The 26,012-nt window shown below is 45.1% G+C and overlaps 1 protein-coding gene across 1 annotated transcript in view; it reads right to left on the bottom strand.

Moving 5' to 3' along the window:
- Window positions 1–23,776, bottom strand: part of LOC121557224 (mannosyl-oligosaccharide 1,2-alpha-mannosidase IC) — a 144,115-nt gene extending 120,339 nt beyond the window's left edge. Inside the window, 1 exon segment of the mRNA XM_045213769.1 lies at window positions 23,662–23,776. Coding sequence (XP_045069704.1) covers window positions 23,662–23,758 — 97 coding nt within the window. The 5' untranslated portion in view covers window positions 23,759–23,776.
- Between the last annotated feature and the right edge of the window lie 2,236 nt (window positions 23,777–26,012).

Below are 26,012 nucleotides of genomic sequence, written 5' to 3'. Positions count from 1 at the left end.
TAATCATTAAATAAATAAGTATGTTCACCTTCCACGCTGCGCCTTGGTCCTCTATATCCGACTGATCGTGACACTGTCACTGGCTAGGCAGCAGGGTCAGGTTGGTTTTATTAGAGAGCCTGGATACAGATGATCAATCAATCACTCACTCACGTCCACAGACACACACGTGCACACACACACACCACATATGCACATACACAGGCATGCACACACACTCAACATACACACACACCCAACAAGTACATATACAGCACACATGGCAACAAATTATATTAGACTGAAATCGTGTAAACCACTGAGACAAACAGCATGAGAGAACAACATTCCCTCTGAGTAACCTCTTACCCTATAGGGCTAATCAATAAATAATCTGTTCATTAAAGTTAAAGAAACAAATGGATGATTTGATCCTCTTTGCATTGACAATATTGAAATGGTATTCAATAGCTTATACAGTGGGGGAAAAAAGTATTTAGTCAGCCACCAATTGTGCAAGTTCTCCCACTTAAAAAGATGAGAGAGGCCTGTAATTTTCATCATAGGTACACGTCAACTATGACAGACAAAATGAGAAAAGAAAATCCAGAAAATCACATTGTGTCACGGTTTCGGCCGAGGCTGCTCCTCCTCCTTGTTCGGGCAGGCTTCGGTGGTCGTCGTCTCCGGAGTACTAGCTGCCACCGTTCTATGTTTCATGTTCGTTTGGTTTTGTCTGTTTGTAACACCTGTCCCTTGTTTGTGTTGGATTGTGTTCCCTATTTAGTTTCGTTTATTCGGGTCAGGTGTTATGTGTGATTGTTATTGTCAGCTTGCCTCCGAGGAGTTTTCTCTCTCGTTTGTTGTTATTTCGAGAGTTCGACTGCGTGCGCTTTTTCTTGTTTTCCGCACTGTGTGTTGTGCGTAATTGTTCGTGCCGCCCGTTGGGTTGGCGACTCATTCCTGTTTTGGAAAGTACTAAAAGTCTGTTGAAGAACATCCTTGTCCCTGCGCTTGATTCCCTTCACTACATCCACACGCAACACTCTGACAGAATCACACATCATCCATGGAATCAGCAGGAGCGACCGCGCCAACAGCAAGCCTGGAGGAACGTCTTCGTGGACAGGAGGACCGGATTCACCAGGTCTGTCATGCCCTGGAGGGGGTGATGAACACTCTCCACCGATGGGGAAACCAGCGGGGTACCCACGACCCCACCTGCCGAACCATCCCCATCGGTCAGTCTTCCTGTCCCATCTCCGGAACCCAGTGGGATTCGGCTCTCGCTCCCGAGGGCGTACGACGGCTCCGCTGCCGGGTGTCAAGGGTTCCTGCTGCAAGTGGAGCTCTACCTCGCCACCGTACACCCGGCGCCTCGGGACACGAGGCGTCTCAGCCCTCATCTCCTGTCTCACCGGCAAGGCGTTGGAGTGGGCCAACGCCGAATGGAGGAGAATGGACGCCGCTACCACTACCTATGCGGAGTTCTCCCGCCGCTTCCGTGCTGTGTTTGACCATCCACCGGAAGGGAAGGCGGCGGGGAGCGTCTGTTCTACCTCCGACAGGGGATGAGGAGCGCCCAGGACTTTGCCTTGGAATTCCGGACTCTAGCGGCCGATGCAGGGGTGGAATGAGCGGGCCCTTATAGACCACTTCCGTTGCAGCCTCCGGGAGGACGTCCAGCGAGAGTTGGCGTGCAGGGACACCTCGTTGACGTTTGACCAACTTGTCGACATGGCCATTCGGCTGGATACCCTGCTCGCCACCCGTGGACGTCCCCGGGTGGGGTTCGTCCCATTCCACTCTCCAGCACCTCCGAGCCGAGCCCTATGGAGCTCGGGGTGCTGGGCGCTAGAGAACGGAGGAGTAGGAACCCGAGGGGGCCGTTCCTGCACTAACTGTGGCCGTGGAGGGCACACCGCGGCTAGGTGTTGGGGAGGGTCCCCCGGTGGAGGAGAAGGCAGGTCAGGCATTGGGGGGGGGTCCCCCAGGTGAGTAGGCGCCCTACTTACCCAGAGCTTTCTGTCGTTCACCTAACCTTGCCTGTTTGTTTTCCACAGGTTGCACCTCGTTCCCAGCATAAGGCGCTGGTAGATTCAGGCGCAGCTGGGAATTTTGTAGATCGCCAGTTTTGTATAGAGTTAGGGATTCCCCTCCTTCCAGTTGATAAGCCTTTCCCTGTTCATGCCCTAGATAGCCGTCCGTTAGGGTCTGGGTTGATTAGGGAGGTCACAGCACCCCTTAAAATGATGGCGCAGGAGGGTCATGAGGAGACGATTCAGCTCTATCTGATTGACTCTCCTGCGTATCCGGTAGTGCTGGGCCTTCCCTGGTTGATGACCCATGACCCTACTATTATGTGGCGAGAGAAAGCTCTTAAAGGGTGGTCTGCCCAGTGTGAGGGGCGGTGTCTGGGTGTTTCCATAGGGGCGACCTCGGTGGAAAGTCCGAATCTAATGCCAGCACTGCATATTCCCCCCGAGTATGAGGATTTGAAACTGGTGTTTAGTAAAACTAGGGCGGCGCAGCTGCCGCCTCATAGACGGGGGGATTGTGCGATAGATCTCCAGTCAGGAGCAGCTCACCCGCGGAGCCATGTGTATCCCTTGTCTCAAGAGGAGAGGAAGGCAATGGAGACGTACATCGCTGAGTCTCTGAGACAGGGATACATACGGGCCTCCACTTCACCCGCTTCCTCAAGTTTCTTTTTGTGAAGAAAAAGGATGGAGGTCTGCGCCCGTGTATTGATTACCGCGGTCTCAATCAGATTACGGTGAAGTACAGCTATCCACTTCCTCTGATTGCGACTATGACGGGAGTCATTGCACGGTGCGCAGTTATTTACAAAATTGGATCTCAGGAGCGCATATAACTTGGTGCGCATTAGAGAGGGCGATGAATGGAAGACAGCGTTTAGCACGACTTCCGGACACTACGAGTATCTAGTCATGCCATATGGGTTAATGAATGCTCCCTCAGTCTTCCAATCCTTCGTCGATGAGATTTTCCGGGACATGCAGGGACAGGGAGTAGTCGTGTACATCGACGATATTCTGGTGTACAGTCCTACCCGAGCAGAGCATGTAGCCCTGGTGCGCCGAGTATTGAGGAGGCTGTTGGAGCATGACCTATATGTCAAGGCAGAGAAATGTCTGTTTTTTTCAGAAGTCGGTCTCCCTTTCTGGGTTATCAGTTGTCTGCGCTCAGGGGTGAAGATGGAGGTAGACCGGGTGTCAGCTGTGCGTAATTGGCAGACCCCAACCACTGTGAAGGAGGTGCAACAGTTCTTGGGTTTTGCAAATTATTACCGGAGGTTTATCCGGGGTTTTGGACAGGTGGCAGCTCCCATAACGTCTCTGTTGAAGGGGGTCCGGTGCGCTTGCGGTGGTCAGCTGAGGCGGACAGGGCTTTTGGGAAACTGAAGGACCTGTTTACCTCGGCGCCGGTGTTGGCGCATCCGGATCCCTCTTTACCTTTCCAGGTAGAGGTGGACGCGTCAGAGGCCGGTATAGGGGCCGTTCTTTCCCAACGTTCTGGCACACCACCTAAACTCCGTCCCCTGTGCGTTTTATTCTAAAAAGCTCAGTCCGGCAGAGCGGAATTATGACGTAGGAGACAGGGAGCTGTTAGCCGTGGTACAGGCCCTAAAGGTGTGGCGGCATTGGCTCGAGGGGGCTCAACACCCTTTCCTCATTCTAACTGACCATCGTAACCTGGAATACATCCGGGCAGCTAGGAGACTGAATCCTCGCCAGGCCCGCTGGACTATGTTTCTAGCCCGGTTTGTGTTTAAAATCACTTACATCCCTGGGTCCCAGAACGGGAAGGCAGATGCTCTGTCTCGGCGGTATGACGCGGAGGAGAGGTCCGTTGAGCCCACGCCCATACTACCAGAGTCTTGTCTGGTTGCACCGGTGGTGTGGGAGGTTGATGCCGAGATCGAGCGGGCGTTACGCACCGACCCAAGTCCTCCACAGTGTCCAGTGGGTCGGACGTACGTTCCGCTCGAGGTACGCGATCGCCTCATTTGTTGGGCTCATCGTCCCCCTCCTCTGGCCATCCGGGTATCGGCCGGACAGTGCACTGCCTTAGCACGAAGTACTGGTGGCCAACGTTAGCTAGGGATGTGAGGATTTATGTCTCCTCCTGTTCGGTGTGTGCCCAGTGTAAGGCGCCCAGACATTTGCCCAGGGGTAAGCTACAACCCCTGCCTATTCCACAACGACCCTGGTCCCACCTCTCGGTGGATTTTGTTACCGACCTTCCCCCTCACAGGGGAATACTACCATCCTGGTCGTTGTGGATCGGTTCTCGAAGGCCTGTCGTCTCCTTCCCATGCCGGGTCTACCCACTGCCCTACAGACCGCTGAGGCTCTGTTTACCCATGTCTTCCGGCATTACGGGGTACCCGAGGATATAGTGTCTGACCGAGGCCCCCAGTTCACCTCCAGAGTGTGGAGAGCGTTTATGGAACGGTTGGGGGTTTCGGTAAGCCTTACCTCGGGGTTACCACCCGGAGAGTAATGGGCAGGTTGAACGTGTTAACCAGGAGGTGGGTAGGTTTCTGAGGTCTTATTGCCAGGGCCGGCCGGAGGAGTGGGCGAGATACGTTCCGTGGGCCGAAATGGCACAGAACTCTCTCCGCCACTCCTCCACCCAACTAACCCCTTTCCAGTGTGTGTTAGGGTACCAGCCGGTTCTGGCACCTTGGCACGAGAGCCAGATCGAGGCCCCTGCGGTGGATGAATGGGTACGGCGCTCGGAGGAAACATGGAACGCTGCCCACGTACATCTGCAGCGGGCCATCCGTCGGCAGAAAACGAGCGCCGATCTCCACCGCAGTGAGGGGCCTGTGTACGCACCTGGAGATCGAGTCTGGCTCTCGACCAGAAACCTGCCCCTCCGCCTGCCCTGCCGGAAGCTGGGTCGGCGGTTTGTGGGGCCATTCAAAGTCCTGAGGAGGTTGAACGAGGTGTGTTACAGGTTAGAACTGCCTATTGACTATAGGAATATTAACCCCCTCGTTCCATGTGTCTCTCCTCAGGCCGGTGGTAGCTGGTCCACTCCAGGAGTATGAGATAGAGGAGACTCCTCCGCCCCCGTTGGACATCGAGGGGGCTCCGGCGCACACTGTGAGGTCCATCCTTGATTCGAGACGCCGGATGGGGGGTCTTCAATATCTCGTGGAGTGGGAGGGTACGGCCCGGAGGAGCGGTGCTGGGTGCCATGGAGGGACATATTGGACCAGTCCCTGCTGACCGAGTTCCACCGGGGTCATCCTGCGCGCCCTGCTCCGCGTCGTCCGGTCGTCCCCGAGCCCCGGGTCGGCGCACGGCTGGAGCCGCGCCAAGGGGGGGTACTGTCACGGTTTCGCCGAGGCTGCTCCTCCTCCTTGTTCGGGCAGGCTTCGGTGGTCGTCGCCTCCGAGTACTAGCTGCCACCGTTCTATGTTTCATGTTCGTTTGGTTTTGTCTGTTTGTAACACCTGTCCCTTGTTTGTGTTGGATTGTGTTCCCTATTTAGTTTTGTTTATTCGGGTCAGGTGTTATGTGTGATTGTTATTGTCAGCTTGCCTCCGAGGAGTTTTCTCTCTCGTTTGTTGTTATTTCGAGAGTTCGCACTGCGTGCGCTTTTTTCTTGTTTTCCGCACTGTGTGTTGTGCGTAATTGTTCGTGCAGCCCGGTTGGGTTGGCGACTCATTCCTGTTTTGGAAAGTACTAAAAGTCTGTTGAAGAACATCCTTGTCCCTGCGCTTGATTCCCTTCACTACATCCACACGCAACACTCTGACACATTGTAGGATTTGTAATGAATTTATTTGCAAATTATGGTGGAAAATAAGTATTTGGTCAATAACAAAAGTTTCTCAATACTTTGTTATATACCCTTTGTTGGCAATGACACAGGTCAAATGTTTTATGTAAGTCTTCACAAGGTTTTCACACACTGTTGCTGTTATTTTGGCCCATTCCTCCATGCAGATCTCACGATACATGGCCCCATTCATTCTTTCCTTTACACAGATCAGTCGTCCTGGTCCCTTTGCAGAAAAACAGCCCCAAAGCATGATGTTTCCACCCCCATGCTTCACAGTAGGTATGGTGTTCTTTGGATGCAACTCAGCATTCTTTGTCCTCCAAACACGATGAGTTGAGTTTTTACCAAAAAGTTATATTTTGGTTTCATCTGACCATATTACATTCTCCCAATCCTCTTCTGGATCATCCAAATGCACTCTAGCAAACTTCAGACGGGCCTGGACATGTACTGGCTTAAGCAGGGGGACACATCTGACACTGCAGGATTTGAGTCCCTGGCGGCGTAGTGTGTTACTGATGGTAGGCTTTGTTACTTTGGTCCCAGCTCTCTGCAGGTCATTCACTAGGTCCCCCTGTGTGGTTCTGGGATTTTTGCTCACCGTTCTTGTGATCATTTTGACCCCACGGGGTGAGATCTTGCGTGGAGCCCCAGATCAAGGGAGATTATCAGTGGTCTTGTATGTCTTCCATTTCCTAATAATTGCTCCCACAGTTGATTTCTTCAAACCAAGCTGCTTACCTATTGCAGATTCAGTCTTCCCAGCCTGGTGCAGGTCTACAATTTTGTTTCTAGTGTCCTTTGACAGCTCTTTGGTCTTGGCCATAGTGGAGTTTGGAGTGTGACTGTTTGAGGTTGTGGGCAGGTGTCTTTTATACTGATAACAAGTTCAAACAGGTGCCATTAATACAGGTAACGAGTGGAGGACAGAGGAGCCTCTTAAAGAAGAAGTTACAGGTCTGTGAGAGCCAGAAATCTTGCTTGTTTGTAGGTGACCAAATACTTATTTTCCACCATAATTTGCAAATATATTCATTAAAAATCCTACAATGTGATTTTCTGGAATTTTTTTTCTCAATTTGTCTGTCATAATTGACGTGTACCTATGATGAAAATTACAGGCCTCTCTCATCTTTTTAAGTGGGAGAACTTGCACAATTGGTGGCTGACTAAATACTTTTTTTCCCCACTGTAACTTCATTAACCCTATCAGGGACAATTATGAAGGCATTGTTGGAGAACCCAAACACACTGTATATACTGTATGAAACATTGGCCACCATTCATTGAGGACCATCAGTAACTAATACTGCATGGCATCAACTGTACATATATACAAAGTGCAATACCATTGATGAAAGAAGAATAACCAGAGACAAAAAATCATCTACACTGCTAATTTGTGCTGCCATCTTGCTCTCAAACTTATACCATAAACCATGAGAGAAATAGCCTGGTAACATATCAAGGTGATTTTAATAGATAGAGACTCTGGTATATCACATTAATTACAACGCTCTTTTAGTGTGGGTGTCCAATTACTATCACCAGGGTAACGCTAGCCTCGTTGAAGTCAACGCATGTGTCTATGTAGCTTACCGTTCAGGTCCAGTGAGTGGTAGCTGGGGTACAGATTTAGCCTTGACATGTCAGTGTTCAGGAATCTAATTTGTTGAACGTACTTAGAGGTGTCTGTGTAGCTTGGAACTACACTGAGGGTACGGGGGGATGAAGTTGAGAAGAGAAGGATGAGAGCATATTGGAGAAAAGCCAGGGAGGGTAAAATGGGTTACGAACGTGTTCCAAGAAAGAGAGAGGGGGGAACTTAACAGCAGAGAGAAAGGTAAGGAGGAGGAAAGTAAGAAATATAAAGGCTATCAATCAGAGTGGACTTTTCAGCAGTATGGAATATCAATGTCACAATTTAGCCTCAGACAAACAACTGACAGTGGAGTCAATGAAAATCAATATGGGACGAGTGGCCGAAATGGATTTGACCTATTTGAGCTGACGATAATTAAACCTTCACGAATATACTTTTTCCTCTCAGGATTGAGGTCATAGGGTAATTTTTGAAATGTTATATCCTTAGTTTGTCTTTCAAGAATATCCGTCAAGGATGTACTCTTTCCTTTCATTTCATGCAGTGTCTGTTGCAAGTGTGATATTCTTTTGAATCGTCAGACCTTTGTGTTCTTGGGTTTGCCAGCTTCCCCTGGATATTTCTAATACAATAATTATTTTTTGTCTACAGTTCCCAGTCAGAGTAGCTGTCTGGAGCCCAGTGAGTTTGGCCCTCTCAGCAGAAACATCCACCTCCAACTCCTGCTGAAACCACCTACTGTGGCCAAAACAACCACAGGCTGTAAGGGAAATGTCTGGCTCACCACACTTTGTTTCAGTCTACTAGGAATAAGTCAGAGAGATTGGTGACAATGTAAGAAAGTGCCACTTTTGTCAAAACACACTGTATTACTTGAAATGGTTATTGGTACTTTCAAAATAGTTTCCTACCCACTTCAATCTCACGGAACCTCCCCAAGAGAGCATTCAACCCACACAAACCTAGATCACTTGGACACACTGAGGCCAACCTCTCCATCTACCTAATGGTAAACATCCTACATTCACTGTGATATGATCAACAGTACAGAGGGAACAGCAATATAGCCTCTGTTTGAATCAAACATAACAACTACATGATTGCCATGGAGACAAAGCTGCTGTGATAGGCGCTGTTTACTGATGCAAATTATCTAATCCATCAGCCTGAGGGGAGCTGACCCTATTGAATGTGAAAATGTGTGTTTGTGTTTGTCTGTGTATGTACGTGTGTGTGTGTTTGTGTTTGTGTGTGTGTGTCTATGTGTTTGTGTGTGTGTGTGTGTCTGACAGTGATGTAGCACCGCTGTCCAGTCGAGTCCCAACCGGCTGTAGCAGAGGGCTGGGAGAGGATAAGGCAGGGAGGGAGTGGGAGACAGTGTGTGTAAAGTCTGCCTCTCAGTGTAGGGCCACACAGGACAGACACACACTGGCTGGTGACCTGCCCTAATGTCCAGCTGGATGCTGATTCAAACCATTTATCAGCATAGAAAATGCCAAAAGCGGAAATGTACTTTGGAAAGCTTCAAGGCAATAATACCTGTTGACTATTTACCTGTAGACGATTTACAAAAATGTATTACCTCTCATAATACAAAGTAAACCTCTGGTCTGACAAGGTCCCGTACACTATATCACCCCTAAACAAACGTACTGACTGCAGAGTGTGCCTGTATGGCTGTTGTTACAGTATGGCTATTCGTCATCATCTGAGCACCAGAGTGGCGACCAAGGAATCAGTACCCAGACCACAACACAGAGAACCAATAATGTGATTCCCTCTCTCTTCATTTCGCCTTAATAAAGTTCCTCAGGGGAAAACTAACAACCAGACAAAGCCTAATTACATAAAGTAGACTATCCCTGTCCCTGATTGGCCTCTTCTATTTGGTGTTATGCTAATCACACGCCGCAGCCGAAAAACAAGACCCAGCCAATGAGCTTAATAGGCATACAGTGCTATGAAAAAGTATTTGCCCCCTTTCTAATTTTCTCTATTTTTGCATATTTGTGATACTGAATGTTATCAGATCTTCAACCAAAACCTAATATTAGATAAAGGGAACATATGTGAACAAATAACACAATAATTACATATTTATTTCATAAACAAAGTTATGCAACACCCAATTCCCCTGTGTGAAAAAGTAATTGCCCCCTTACACTCAATAACTGGTTGTGCCACCTTTAGCTGCAATAACTCCAACCAAATGCTTCCTGTAGTTGTTGATCAGTCTCTCACGTCGCTGTGGAGGAATTTTGGCCCACTCTTCCATGCAGAACTGCTTTAACTCAGTGACGTGTGGGTTTTCAAGCATGAACTGCTCGTTTCAAGTCCTGCCACAACATCTCAATTGGGATTAGGTCTGGACTTTGACTAGGCCATTCCAAAACTTCAAATTTGTTGCTTTTTAGCAATTTTCATGTAGACTTGATTGTGTGTTTTGGATCATTGTCTTGCTGCATGACCCAGCTGCGCTTCAGCTTCAGCTCACAGACGGATGGTCTGAGAGAGAGAGAGAGAGAGAGAGAGAGAGAGAGAGAGAGAGAGAGAGAGAGAGAGAGAGAGAGAGAGAGAGAGAGAGAGAGAGAGAGAGAGAGAGAGAGAGAGAGAGAGAGAGAGAGAGAGAGAGAGAGAGAGAGAGAGAGAGAGCGCACCGGCTTTCTCATTTACATTCTCTAATTAATATTTTGATGCAGGTGGCTTTAATGCGCGCTCATTTTAATTGCCCCCCTTATTCTTGTTTCTCAGTTCCTACTCGTCATGATATTCTAAACAAATTGACTTTAAGCCATCTTAACATCAAATTGGCGGAACGGTGTGTTCTCCTTGAAACTTGGGTTCTTGACGATAATTTCTGATTAATACCTCTGTGGTATTTCCTATGCATATCAAATGATTTGAATGTAGTTGAATGTAAAACCAAAGACAAATGCACACATGAAAACATACTGTATAAACACACACACACACAAAAGACAGATGCACACACGTAGGCACACACACACACACACACACACACTCAGATACACAGAATGACCAAACATGATTTGAAAGGTTGCAATCATGCAGTAGAGGGCACATACAGATGAGTCAGTCTAATTGGGATCATGAGACAAGCACAGAGCATCTCAGCCCCCCAGTCCTGTCAGATATTACAATATCTCCAATGAGATTACAGACTGCATAGTGTGCTACCGAACCCCTCTGCCCATCCATCCACCCCCAACCACTCTCACCACGATCGATTGACACACAGCCACTGTGGGGAAGAGGATTATATCTGATGCTGTATTAACCATCAACCCACCACATCTGATTGGAGGTGACAACTGTGCCATGATTGGTCAGTTATTTCAGACCAGGATGGGCCTATGGTGCCAACAATTCAACGACATTGATACCAATAGTAAATAGCTGTAGCAGAAAGAGCCTACAACACAAATTGGAGGCACTCAGAGTCTGCAACTCGGTAAACTAATTGACAGGTCTTCCTGTTTCTAGAAGGAGATGCGGAGGGCGGAGTGAAGTTTGCATTGATTCTACCGCCCGCAAGCTGCGGCTCCAGCAGTAAGCAGGTGTAGCCAAAGTATAAATCTCCCCTGGTCTCCCCATCTCTCCTGGAGATTAAACAGAGAAGCCTGTCCTGTCAGCTGTGCTATACACACAAGCACACACACACACACACACACACACAAAGACGCGCAGGCACGCTGCACACGCACACTGACCCACAGACACACACACACACACACAGCCACCTGAGTAATGTTTGCCTGGGCCAATTAAAATGGGTTGGAATAACCTGGCCAACCTGTTGATGGAGAGGACCCGTCAGCTGGAGAAATTAAAGCAGAGTCGTTCAGCATCATTAGTGCACACAAGTGTAGGTGAGGAGGATACCCAGAGGGAGGAAGAGGGGGGGATGCTGAACGACTCTGCTTTTTTCTCCAGCTGTCGGTATCACAGTGTTGATCCCCATTCTACTTGTTATGGGCAAAACTGCCAAAAAGTATAGATTGTATAGACTGCCTGTGGATTTGGAAATATAATTCAATAATCATCTAGTGTGATTATAGAGAGCTTTTTAAAATTGGTACTGTATGTTGTGATATGGGATATTAAAAGAAGTGGGAAATACTTTCCATATATAAAATATTAAGTCATTGAGCATTTTCCAACAAACCAAACATTTTGTAAAGAGAGAAAAGTCTTTACACACCGTGTACATAGCAATGAATTAACAATCCACCAATAATTGGTTCGTTTAAAAACTCAGCAGGTGCACTCACCTTTAATTTCATGCACTCACCTGTAATTTCACAGCAAATTGCAAAGGTCAAAAATGCTTTAATCTCTTTCTAACATTTGTTGAACTTCAAATCCTTAACTCATCCAACAACCTTTAAACACCAGAACAAAACTTTGTCACTCCACCTTTCCAAACTCTCCTTCACTCACTCTGAGAACTCAATACATTTCTTAAACTCCACCATTTCTCTCTCTCTCTCTCCTCACGTTCTCTGTGCGTTGTAGTTCCAGGACTGCCATGGGCTCTTGGCACAATTATCCTGTTTCCCCCTCTCTCTGAAGTGCGGCCCAGACTGAAACGGTGGTTTGAAAGTTCCCCTGAACCCTCCGGCAGGATACACCAACACACAGCATTCATTTCACACCTTTTATTTATTCATTCCCCTTTCCTCTCCACACAGGGGGACAGAGAGGCAAACCACTATGCAGTATCCACTCTCTAACCATGCTCTGTCTGGGGCTCCGAGTCACACCTTTACCGCCCAATTACCAATGGATCCCTTGGATACCTGAGCAGGGGACCAATGAATAACCTGTATGCACAGAGTGTGAAGAAGAATGATTATAACTGGTTCAGGAGGGAGAATGTGTGTGCTAGGCCTATTAGTCAGTGAGGGCCCTTAACTGTTGAAACTGTGTGGTGGTCACCACAGTAACAAAAAACTACTTCTGCTGTGTTAATGGATAGGGAGGATTCGAGAATATCCTGTGAATAGGAACTGTGAGCTCCATTGTCAGTGTTGTTTCAAAGGGCAAAGGCCTATATTGTATATCAGGGGATTTAACAGAACATAAGGAGACACAAATACTGTAACGATGACGCTGTGAGTCGAGAAGCAGGTGCAGGTGAAACGTTTAATAAAACAACAAACATGAAACGAGACAGCGTAACAGTGGCGATAAAGCATGAACAAAACAAGAAACACGAGTAGCGTACAGACATGAAACACAAACAGAGTCAATAACGCCTGGGGAAGGAACCAAAGGGATTGACAGAAATAGGGGAGGTAATCAGGAAGGTGATGGAGTCCAGGTGAGTCCCATAATTAAGCACAAGTGCGCGTAACTATGGTGGCAGGTGTGCGTAATGATGAGTGAACTGGTGACAACGATCGCCAGAGAGGGGGAGCGGGAGTAGACGTGACAAATACAAAGTATTCCAGTCAATACTCCACATAGAAAGTAGGTCTACACTGAGAATAAGGAGAGATAATGTATATACCATGGTTGTGGATATAAATGGAATATATATTAGACTAAGTAGAGGCAAGAACAGACTGATTGGTGGATGTATGATGGGGGAAACACTAACACTTTGTGAGTATTCCATTGCAGTCTGCATGGTGAAATATTTAAAGCCGACCACTGGGACACGCAGTGGCCTATAGTGAGCCAAGGATGGGCTATAAATAGAACAAAAAGTGAAAGAACCTAAAAGCTGCTCCTTAATGCGACCATGAGCTTAAAGGCTTGAGGGAGTGACAGCTGGTGATTAAAGTGCCAAACTGATTACTACACCCGCGGACCATGTCACAGACCATGTCATCGACTCAAATAGCCATGGCGACGTCATAATCTGGGTCACTGTGTCTTCGGCGTGACACGTTTGGGACGTCAGACGACTCGGACAAGACTGATCGGTTTACATAAACTCTGGGTCCAGAGCCAGTAGATGGGATGAATGATAGACATAAGAATGAGATATCAAGTTGTAGGCCTTGGTGAGTCAACCTCAGATCTTTGACCCTAACTTTTTCTCTCTACGATAGAGTACAGTACAATCCCTTTTAATCCCCCTGCTTCGTCATACATTTTGCTACCAGTTTTTCATTATCTTGACTGTGTAATCCCTATGGCGAGGGGCTTGCTGATGCGCTCATGTTCAGTACAGTTGGGTTTCATTTGTTTGCTTTAATCCAAGGATGGGTAGAGGGTTAGTCTGTGGTGGTGAGGTTTAATGGAAATGAATCCTTCCCCCTGTCCTATCAACTATGTCCTCACAGTGGACCTATAAGATATATTTGCATGGCTTAGAACAGTGTAGTTGTCACAGTAGGGACTGGCAACATAGTGAGACCATGACGAGCATCGTCAGCTGAAGATGAGCTTCCAGTGGATCGCTGTCAATCCCTGAGGTGATGACGCAACATACTCCATACGATCTCAATCAGCTAGCTCAATCTGCAAACACACTTCCATCACCGTTCATTTGCGAATAATCGCACCAACTGTTGTCACCTTCTCACCAAGCTGCTTGGCGATGGTCTTGTAGCCCATTCCAGCCTTGTGTAGGTCTACAATCTTGCCCCTGACATCCTTGGAGAGCTCTTTGGTCTTGGCCATGGTGGAGAGTTTGGAATCTGATTGATTGCCTCTGTGGACAGGTGTCTTTTATACAGGTAACAAGTTGATATTAGGAGCACTCCCTTTAAGAGTGTGCTCCTAATCTCAGCTCATTACCTGTATAAAAGACACCTGGGAGCCAGAAATCTTTCTGATTGAGATGGGGTCAAACACTTATTTTTCGCTCATTAAAATGCAAATCAATTTATAACATTTTTGACATGCGTTTTTCTGGATTTTTTTGTTGTTATTCTGTCTCTCACTGTTCAAATAAACGTAACATTAAAATTATAGACTGATCATTTCTTTGTCAGTGGGCAAACGTACAAAATCAACAGGGGATCAAATACTTTTTTCCCTCACTGTACATTCCATTCGAAAATGCAGTAGGTGGAATAATGGGAGCTATACATATCTACTGCATCTCATAACTGGTGTTTGTTTAATGGTGGGAAAAGCATCACATTTTAATGACACTGTATGTGTGAAAGATACAATATGCCCATCCGCCAGCATACACAAGACAGCACATGAAAAAGATGCTTCACAGCCTATAATGATGATGATTTGTGTCTTGAGAGAACGATGGAAACCTTATTGGTTCAACATCAGATCCGTGAGATTGAAAGGAGGGTTGGGACTGGGTCTCCAGGGAAAGTGACTTGTCACCTGGGGCTCTGTCGCTATGGAGATATACAGTAGATTATATCTTCCACACTGTATGTCACCCATAACAGTGCCTGTGGGTGTGAATGTGTGGGGTTGGCCCTTCACTCTGCTTGTAGGTATTATATGACAGTCAGAGTGGAGGCGTCATTTGCCTAACCCTTCATTTAACCTGACGAAAAGGTCCTCCCACCTCATTTACCCCTCCCTACTGGCACCTTCACCTCCAAACACTCCCCCTAAGACCAGATGCACTCTGGGACATAATTGCAGAGTGGAAAGAACTGTGTGCTCTCTGTACAGGTGGGAGGGCGGTGGATAGAATGGCAATAATGTTACGCCGCTTCCCAGTTCAACGCCTTTAATTAAAAATAAAAATAAATCTCTGGATAACAGAAAAGGGAGGACAGCGAATGAAGGGGCTTCAAGGTCGACTTGACACTCGGAACCATGGCGCCAGTGTGTGTCTGTATTCCCGTATGGTTTTATTCACTGTGACAGTATCTATACAGACTGGCACTCTCTAAAGATGCCTTTAGAATCTTAGGCCTCTCTTTGTCTCATAGTTTTTTCTCCTACTCACATCATAATAATTCACCCTGGCTAGCAGAACTTCTTATCCATCAGAGGGAAGGGATCGAGGCGATCCATGGACCCCCAACTGGTCTCTAAAAGGTTTCCACTCTGATCCCACCTCTGTGGAAGAGGTAGGAAGAGGACTCTTAAATAATAAATACCCTCAACTTCATCACCTGGGGGCATCGATCACCTTCCATCGAGCTTCCACATGGCCTCCTCTATGCTTGAAGTGATTGAAGTGCTTGTGGGTTTTTTCAATAAACGCCTCTGGTTTAAATGGTACCAGGGTGTGCTGTGCGCAAAAGGTCAAGGGGTATTTGGTATTTATTAGGATCCCCATTAGCCGCAGCAAAAGCATCAGCTACTCTTCCTGGGGTCCACATAGGGGCCAAGGGGTAGGCCCATGTCACCTGCTCTTGCTCCATTTGCATTCTGGGAAGGCTCTCAGCCAAACTGGTGACTGGGTGCTCTTTAATTGCATCTCATGGGAGGAGAGAAAAAATGAAAAAAGAGGAGGAGGGGTGTACAGACTACCGTGGGGGGATGAAACGAGGGAAATAAAAAGATATTTTGAGAAAGGACACAACAGTGATAAGATAAAGGGCAAGAGGAAATTGCAAAGCATCCTGCAGAGGGGAGCGAGGAGAGAGAGGGGCGTTCCATCTCTTTGTGTTGGGGAGAGAGAACTGCCAAAACACTGCCTGTGGACAATCCCATTACTGGCCATAAGACATCCATTGTTAAAGGATAGAACAGCTATTGGAGGACAATATTGTGCTCCACAGGGAAAAGAATGCTGTGACTGCTAATGTTATGTTCTTTTCTACCGGTACTGTTATGACCACTATGTCATCCTCAGCATCTGGCTGCGTTGGGTTTGCTCTGCATGATACAGTGTGTGCTTAAGTTAGTGACCCACATATTCTAAAGCCGTGGTAATGACATCGCTCACAGTGGATGAACATCCTTTTAAGCCCTTATTAAGGCTTGGGGGTGGTTCGCCCTGCATTTGAGAGCATGAACAGAAAGTGATACTGTAAGCATTTGTTTTAATGAGATTCAGGAATGACTTGCATCATTTTCTGATCAATCCTCAACAATAAAGCTCAGGGTTGGAAGTGGAACAATATAGGCAGAGGCTGCAAAAGAAACCTTACCTTTTCAAAAAATAAATGAGTCATGGTGCAGAAAACAAAGAAAGTACATCATCAAAACTCATCGAGTGGACGCCTATTGGTGTGAAAGACATTGACAAGTTACTGTACACAGTAGGGATATGTGTGACGATCTAGAAAACTGGGACTTAATCTTGGTTAGCATTTCCATCACCGTTTTTTGTCTCAATAAGCATGGTTTTATGTGGCAGTGTCGGCCTGAAGGAGCGGTCTGTTAATGAGCAGTTTACAGAGAGCTTTCAGCCGACCGTTACTGGAGCTTGCCGCCTAATCCTATTCCTTACAGCAGCCTGAGATCTCGAAAGGTATTTGAAAGTCAGCCCATGTTTTCTTTCTTCCATTTATTATTCTGTCTTTGGTGATGATGGGGGGGACGAAAGGTGAAAGAAGGCCAAGGTTTCCAAGGACACATAATGGGCAGACGGGGTTGACATGAAACATATTCTCCTCTCTTTAGCTGCTGCTTCCCAGCCCAGGACAAAGGCAAGGAAACAGCCCCGGAGTCGAAGAGTCCGAGCATTGCTTGTTGTTCACAATGTAGTGGTACTGAATTGATACCTTTCTTTTGAAATTGGAGGGTTTGTAGCCTTGTTTGTTTGGCCCCAGCCATAGAGGTTGAACAAAGAGAACAATCTACTTGTCCTCTGAAATTTGGTTTGAGTGATTTGGACGCTGAATGATAAGGTATTAGGAGTCTGGGGGGAGCGTGGGAGAACAGCAAGGACAACAACAAGAGTAGGCTATAAACTACTTCTGTCTTTAAAAATTCTAACGCCTTCTGTCTTAGGGAATCACTGCCTGGGTGAATTCAAGTGAATGCTAAAGGCTGTATTCAATAAACTTGAAAGAGTTAACTCATACACCTTAACGTGCTACTAGGTACATGGAGCTAAAAGTATACTAGTAAAAAGAAGAAAAACTCCAGCACACCGGTAATCTTGATGCTTACCCAAAAAATATGGATCTGTTTTTGTTCTTTTTCACTGTATTCAATTAACTAAAAGGAAAATAATAACACTGTCTGACCCAAACTCGGTCCAACCTTACGGTCCATCTTCCCACCCCCGCCCCATCCCCACCCCATCCCTCCACACCCCCGCCCCGCCCCATCCCTGCCCCATCCCCCCTGAACCTCCCCGCCCTTTCTTTCTTTGCTTGCTAATGTGTTTGTTATGCACTGTTCTTTGCTATGTTTCTTCCGGTGCTAATCTTTGCTTTGCTATATCATTAGACGTACAGTATGTGTGTGGGATTGAGAGTTGATCCAGTACATCACTTTCACCTCCTGTTCTGCCTTTTACATCCTACTCTAGTTCAAGTTCTATCTCTGTTCAAAGACAGGGAACACCTGCCGTTTGATGCTGGCTTCGAATCAGCTTCACAGATAATTTGCACGCTCGAAGAAGAATGTCACAAGATTATTTTTAGGCTAAACACTCCCTATCATAAAACTAGGGCTCCAGCGAGAGCTCCCGAGCCAAACTCTCAAAATTATTCAATGTGCTTAAGTGTTTTCTCTGGCAATTCTCTAAATATTAACAAGTGTCCCTGCATGACTTTATCTTACCCTCCCTACTGAGATAGTTTCTCTCCATATCTCTACATATACCAGTCTTTTCCTAGCCGCAAGCCTTGGATGTTATGACACTCCTGAAGCCTTCCAATCATCCCTTTCTCGGCGATCTGCTTCTTCTCTCAGAAAGCAGTGACGGTTGCTGCACATGTCCTTGCCCTTGCCGACTCTCCTGTCCATCAGTTCTCCCCCTGTAATGATGCGTGTTGGCTGAGGCACAACTCTCAAGCTCCGATTCAGACTCCAGAATTCTTCTGTGTACCAGCCAGGGAAGACTTAAGTACCTGGACAGCAAAATGAGCACTTCAAGCTAACCTAAGATAATCACTGCACAGGGTGTGTGGGTGCGGCTGTGTGTTTGTGTGTGTGTGTGTGTGTGTGTGTGTGTGTGTGAGTGAGTGAGTGAGTGAGTGAGTGAGTGAGTGAGTGAGTGAGTGAGTGAGTGAGTGAGTGAGTGAGTGAGTGAGTGAGTGAGTGAGTGAGTGAGTGAGTGAGTGAGTGAGTGAGTGGGGGATTGTGGCTGTGATGAATACATTGCATACATTTGTTTTACTATCCTTTGATTACAATTGATTTCCATTCAAAATCCTATTTTCCTTAACCCCTAACCCTAACCCTTAATAACCTTTTACTGCAGTGGGCTAAATCATGGTCACACAGAGTGTTTCTTGGTAGTCAAACAAATCAACTTTGAAACAAAAGTATACACCTTACACACATGGTTATGGGCTTAAAAAAAGAAGACACCAGTACCATGTCAGATGTACTGTAGAGTTTGCATCCTGATGTACTATATACAGTTTGCATCCCGATATTACACTTTATATACATCACAGAGGCCTGAAATATAACAAAACCGTTTGACATAGAAACACCAGATTTTCTGATTTTTTTACGTTTATTCATTATGAAATTATGAAATATATGAATAACATTCCACCTATGAGGCCACTAGAGGGCGCTTTGGTCATTCGACTGCAGGAAAGGGCTACCCTAAACCTAATTTTAACCCTAACCCCTAAGCCTAAAATAGCCTTTTTCCTTGTGGGGACCAGCGAAATGACTCCACTTGTCTGAATTCTCCTTGTGAGGACTTCTGGTCCCCACAAGGACAGTACAACCAAAAACACACACACACACAAGCTAATCTGCCAGTGTGACACATTATGTCTCTCCTTTACCAGTCAAAGGCATTACTGAAGAATAACATTTCTCATACAACATTAAAGATTAAATCAACCTTCCATCTTATCTTAGGGATTTCAATTACATAACAGATCCAGTTTCAATGTGTCATGATTGAGTATGTCAACATCAGTCCTTGATTGTACTTGGCATATCAACAGCACTCATTTCATTTCTCTAAGCATCCAGCCATGACACATTTAGAAGACTTGTTGTCCAATTAGCCTTGTCTCTGTGAGTGACAGCCTTCCCTCCACGAAGCTGAGTGAATAGATGTCTGTCAAATATAACAATACTAACAAAGAATCATCTGAGGCTCAGAGACCAAATGAAACGTGACTTGAATGTGATCACCAACAAAGATGGTTGGCTGTCGATCTAGAATAAGCATTTTATTTTTTAAGTTCTAAGTTGTTTTAAGATTGTCATTACATGGATAATTTTGCTATTTGATTTGGAATTTTATGACCCCTTTAGGTATATAAAACAATGTAAAAATAATTTAATAAAATATTGAATTTGGCCTTTACTACTATAGCCCATAGAAACGCATTGAATAACACATTCATTAATGGCAGAAAAGACAGTCAAAAAATTTATCATACGGAATAAGGTTTTGAAGTGTCGGTCCTATATCTAGCAGATATAAGAAAGCTCATTTAATATATATATTTTTTTTTTTACACATATTTAACCCCTTATTTTCGTTGCCACAAAACTACCATCATACTTCCATTAATTTGTATGGGTTACCTTCAGACGAGTTCCGTGACACTTGTAAAACAGATAACACCATTGTGTTTGTGAGTGTCTCATCTTTCCATAGTGGTCATATTTTTTTTGTAGGCCAAACCATTCAGACGCTACAGACATTTTCATGAGAATGTCTCCTGGTCTGACAAATAGAGCTGTAGCTCTTCCACTTTCCACCGCAGATGCGGAATGGCAACATAGGCTGATGCGGTGGATTGAGATGCAACCCATGTAAAAAAACAGATACACTATATATACAAAAGTATGTGAACAGCCCTTCAAATTAGTGGATTTGTCTATTTCAGCCACACCCATTGCTGACAGGAGTATAAAATAGTTAGTCGGGAGCTTCATGAAATGGGTTTCCATGACCGAGCAGCCGCACAGAAGCCTAAGATCACCATGCACAATGCCAAGCTGGAGTGGTGTAAAGCTCGCCGCCATTGGACTTTGGAGCAGTGGAAATGCATTCTCTGGACTGATGAATCCCGCTTCACCATCTGGCAGCCCGACGGACGAATCTGGGTTTGGCGGATGCCAGGAGAACGCTACCTGCCCCAATGCATAGTGCCAACTGTAAAGTTTGGTGGAGAAGGAATAATGGTCTGTTTTTCATGGTTCGGGCTAGGCTCCTTAGTTCCAGTGAAGGGAAAACTTAACACTACAGCATACAATGACATTCTAGACGATTCTGTGCTTCCAACTTTGTGGCAACAGTTTGGGGAAGGCCCTTTCCTGTTTCAGCATGACAATGCCCCTGTGCACAAAGGGAGATCCATACAGAAATGGTTTGTAAAGATCGGTGTGGAAGAACTTGACTGGCCTGCACAGAGCCCTGACCTCAACTCCATTGAACACCTTTAGGATGAATTGGAATGTCGACTGCAAGCCAGGCCTAATCGTCCAACACCAGTGCCCGACCTCACTAATGCTCTTGTAGCTGAATGGAAGCAAGTCCCCGCAGAAATGTTCCAACATCTAGTGGAAAGCCTTCCCATAAGAGTAAGTGGATAATAATCATAAAATCTAAAATGTTGAGTGGTATGACTTGTTCTCACCCTGTTCCTGTCATAGGCCACTTTGTGTAAAGTGATTCCTACTTATAATTCTGAAAGTTATAGCAAATATGTGTGGGTCTTGGATTTTTTTTTATGTGGAATTATATTGATGAAATGCTTTTAAAAAGTTGCAAATGAGGTGTAGTTGGTCAGAACAAATCAATGTACTGTAAACTCCCATGTGAAGTGCACTCCCACACACAAACACAAGAGCCTTCAACACTTACTCTGGAGTTCTACTGTGCCATTACTCGCCCACCACTTTGTAAAAAATGTGAGAATGAACTTGCATTTAATATTTCGAAGTAAATGCCTCAGTATTCTCTCTCTGTAGTTGTCCAGCAGTACTACAACCTTTTCATGGGCAAAGAGGGAAAAGCATGACGTCTTAAGCCATGACTCATAAAGAGAACAAATTGGAGGATGGAGAGAGAAGAGGATGGAGAGAGAAGAGGATGTAGAGAGAAGAGGATGGAGAGAGAAGAGAGGCAGCAGCAGATGTTTTCTACGCTCTCGTTTAGGGGCTTTGACTGAGTCTGGAGTGGGAGAGAGCAGGAGGGATGTTCCAGTGACTTTTAACATATTTATAACATGCTTGTGACAAGTAGGCTAACCGCGGATCCAATCTCACCCCATCTCTGTTTACTGATGGGATTAAATTAAAGAACACTGCATCCAATTTCACACCTGGCTTCCTCCAACACAGCACTCCTCCAGCACAGTGTGACAGTCACCCACAGCACAACCTCTCGCCTCTCTTCCCTTCCTTTCCCACATGTTCCTCAGTATTAGCAAACGGGGCGTGGAGAGAGAAAACCATGTCAGATTTCCAACGGAATGGAAATTAATTTGCTTAGTGGGATTAGTGATATCGGTTGAAGTAGTAAACCGATCTCCTTTCCCAGAGACTTGAAAGAATAGAGCTAATTTTGTAAAATGCTGCAAGAGACAAATTTACTGATTACTGAGTTCCACAGTTATCTTCTCTGTGTATATCTGGCTGATCCATATAGGGGAATATTTATTTCACAGAGGCTAATTACGTTACTCAGATAAAGGCAGCAATTAACTGATAAACACCAGTAGGAGTTTGGTGACCTCTAACCTCTAATAGCAGCTGTCTGTGTTATTTCTACATTTCCCTGCATAATGGTACAGTAAGTGGTACTGTGTAATTAGGTAGAGCAAAAATGTCAATACTATTTAGAAGATGTAAGATCTTCCCATGTGTTAGGTCTACACAGCTGCTTTAAATAGAATGTACAGATAATTCTTTAAAGGATCTTTCAGGTAGCTACCATAAGGGTTCTTTACCAGAATTATTATAATCACAACCCATACACAGTTGTTTACTTACAGATGTAATATATTCATTTGAGCCAGTTTGCTACTGCAGGAAAATAATCCTGCAGCAAAAGGAAATGTGAATTATTATGTGGATTATAATGAATGGACATTTTAGTAGGGGTTGATACATTTTTCGTAAAATCAAGTCTGAAATTTCAAAGTGGAAATTACAAACTTTAGAAGCCTTTTTAAACCTCAAATACACTACAAGTTTTAAATGTCCTGCAATGGAAAGTTCTCCAGGCTGATCAAATTAAGATCCTACATCTGTAGGGATATGAAATACCACCAGATATCATGCAAAGGTTGGATAAGGTCCCTTTTGTAGGTCTTAATTCCAATACATGGGGAAGAGAGAAGGCTGAGTGATCACACCATTTGCATAATGTATGACATTTACATGAATACTACAGTACATTCACATTTACATGAATACTACAGTACATTCACATTTACATGTATTTTCTATTTGGAAGACACATTATCGTATTACTATCACATGATGAGAGAGAAAGAAGAGATGCCATCAAACCTCTGAGAGAAAGGTTAGCATTGTCTCACATAATGGCCTCAATACTCCACAATCCCAGTAGACCGGATGAGGAGGAATTCGGGTATGTCAGACAGACAAAGGCCCATCAACCCAATCCTCATTAAAAGATGATCCCACTTTATCACAGGATATCCTGTCGCTCAGCTGTGTGTGTGTGTGTGTCAGTGTGTGTGTGTTTGTATGCGTGTCATTAGGGACCCGAGGAACCTTCTGGTACCATGTCTGATTAATGCCCACACCATGACAACGTGGTGTAAAGGCTGCTGGGACAGGTCACAGTCTGATTGACCCGGAAGGAACCATTTTGACAGGTGAGTTCATACACATCGACAGGTGGGAAATGCACATAACATTCATTGCTAGTCAGGAAGCCTATACAAGGCCTTTTCCAACTACAGTACAACCATATGCAACACAACAAAGATGATTAAATAATGGTAGCCATGGGGATCCGCAACCTGCATGTCTCTAAAATGTTGATGAGCGAAAAATACCTTCCACAATGAGAGCGTTCTCTTCTAAGAGCGATTAGCATTAATGACAACTCTTTGACCTAGAGCTCGACTAAGGCCCACAGACAATCGTGTGTCCATGACTGCAGACCATTTGTGTGTACCTGATTTTGACAAAGACTGAAAGACCTTCGCGAGCAGCTCCCCAGTAACCTGTGGGGGCCTATAGGGCCTTTTAGCCTGGGGCCACAAAACGCCACTCACCGAACATGTTCCCAATGTGGCCATTCCTGGTCAGGGGCCGTAGCTCGTTCTTGCCCCAGGCAAAGCTCTTGTAGTTGTCCCAGGCAAACTTCATCATCTGAAACACAAAAACAGGTGATGGGGTTAAGAACACAGGTCAGTCACTAAACTGATTCAAAACAAGAGCCTTAATTAAACTGGAATGGAGTGGCCTGCAGCAATGTCAATGATAAATTATTGATTTGCTGTGGATTAAAGACAAGCATGCAATTATCACACATAAACCACACAGCTAAACAATGCCATTGACAATCCCTAAAACTACCCCTGTTAAATCAAATTAAAAACAAGGTGCATCGCCATTCTCTTTCCAAAAACCTTCCAAGATCTCCTCAATTGGAATTAAAAAGAATCCAGTTTTTTCCCACTGACTGATATGGTCAAAGTAATTTAATTGTGTTATGCCAACAAAAGTAACCACGTTTTCTGCATTTTAGGCAGTGTAAAATGAAGGGGTTTAGGGTAGAATGGTATCTACAGAACAGAAAATGGGGATTTAATTATTATGGCTGGAAGAGCCCATGCTTGAATGATCCATCGCTGCCTACAGCGACACGCTTATAATTAGCTCGGTAGAATCTGAGGGGAAGTTAGTTGACGTTCATCAAATGAATGCATAAATTCATGACTAGGCAGTCACTGACAGCAGCCGAGGCAATGTTTCAGGCAATGTTCTTTGTTTTCTCTTCTCTAGGAGGCGATGGACATAGAGAATTTATTTGTTAATATGTACATTTTTGTTTTGATGTTTAGTAAAGGCTATGCAAGTTCATGCTCTGTGTGGCTGTGGCTGAGTTTGTAACTCTACTGGAATTTCTGGAAACTAGGATGCAGACCTCCAGTACAACCTGGATGTCTGTCATAGCTTTTTTTATGCAGTGAAATATAGTGTACTATCAATGCGGATAATAATATTAATAGCATATGATCTTCTGAATATTAATCAATCATAAAAACACAAAAGGAACACTTAAGCCCACGGATATAAATGTAAATATTAAAACAAAAGTATAATTCCTACTTCCTGTAAATCTCCCACTGAGGAGATTAGCTAACCACCACACCACCCCAGACTGTCAGAATTTGATATGGTTGACTGACACACCAGGAATAGGTTTTTCTCAGAGGCGGGGTAGTAATATGATGTGATTTATATAATGAATACTGCATGAGCCTGTGGTGGTCTCCAGAGGTTAATTGAGAGCAGGCGAGCAGCATCCATCTAAGCCCATGACACACATGCAACATATGCTGAACAAAATTATACATGCAACATGTAAAGTGTTGGTCCCATGTTTCATGAGCTGAAATAAAAGACCCCAGAAATGTTCGATACACACAAAAAGCTTATTTCGCTAAAATGTTGTGCACAAATTTGTTTACATCCCTGTTAGTGAGCATTTCTCTTTTGCCAAGATAATCCATCCACCTGAAAGGTGTGGCATGTCATGAAAGCTGATCATTACACAGGTGCACCTTGTGGTGGGGACAATAAAAGGCCACTGTAAAATATGCAATTTTGTCACACAACACAATGCCAAAGATGTCAAGTTTTGAGGGAGCATGCAATTAGCATGCTGACTGCAGGAATGTCCACCAGAGCTGTTGTCAGATAATTTAATGTTCATTTCTCTACCATAAGCCGACTCCAACGTCGAGAATTTGGCAGTACGTCCAACCGTCCTCACAACCGCAGACCACAAGGAACCGCGATGAAAATATCTCAGTTCTTCCATGGCCTGCATACTCACCAGACATGTCACCCATTGAGCATGTTTGGGATGCTCTGGATCGACGTGTACGACAGCGTGTTCCAGTTCCGCCAATATCCAGCAACTTCGCACAGCCATTGAAGAGGAGTGGGACAACATTCCACAGACCACAATTAATAGCCTGATCAACTTTATGCAAAGGAGATGTGTCGCGCTGCATGAGGCAAATGGTAGTCACACCAGATACTGACTGGTTTTCTGATCCACGCTCCTACCTTTTTTAAGATATCTGTGACCAACGGATGCATATCTGTATTCCCAGTCATGTGAAATCCATAGATTAGGGCCTAGTTAATTTATTTCAATTGACTGATTTCCTCATATGAACTGTAACTCAGTAAAATCTTTGAAATTGTTGTATGTTACGTTTATATTTTTGTTCAGTGTACATCCCATACATACCATTACCTATGACAAGACTCACCGCCTCCAAGAGAAAATCCTCTCACCCTAACTCCATTATGGGCATTTCACACATCTATAATAGTCTATGAGAGACTGTTCTCACATATAACAACTAAAGCCTCCGTAACAGAGAGG

This window comes from Coregonus clupeaformis, unplaced genomic scaffold (assembly GCF_020615455.1).
Source record: "Coregonus clupeaformis isolate EN_2021a unplaced genomic scaffold, ASM2061545v1 scaf0151, whole genome shotgun sequence".
Classification (NCBI taxonomy): Eukaryota; Metazoa; Chordata; class Actinopteri; order Salmoniformes; family Salmonidae; genus Coregonus; species Coregonus clupeaformis.
This window is presented reverse-complemented; position numbering and strand designations above follow the sequence as displayed.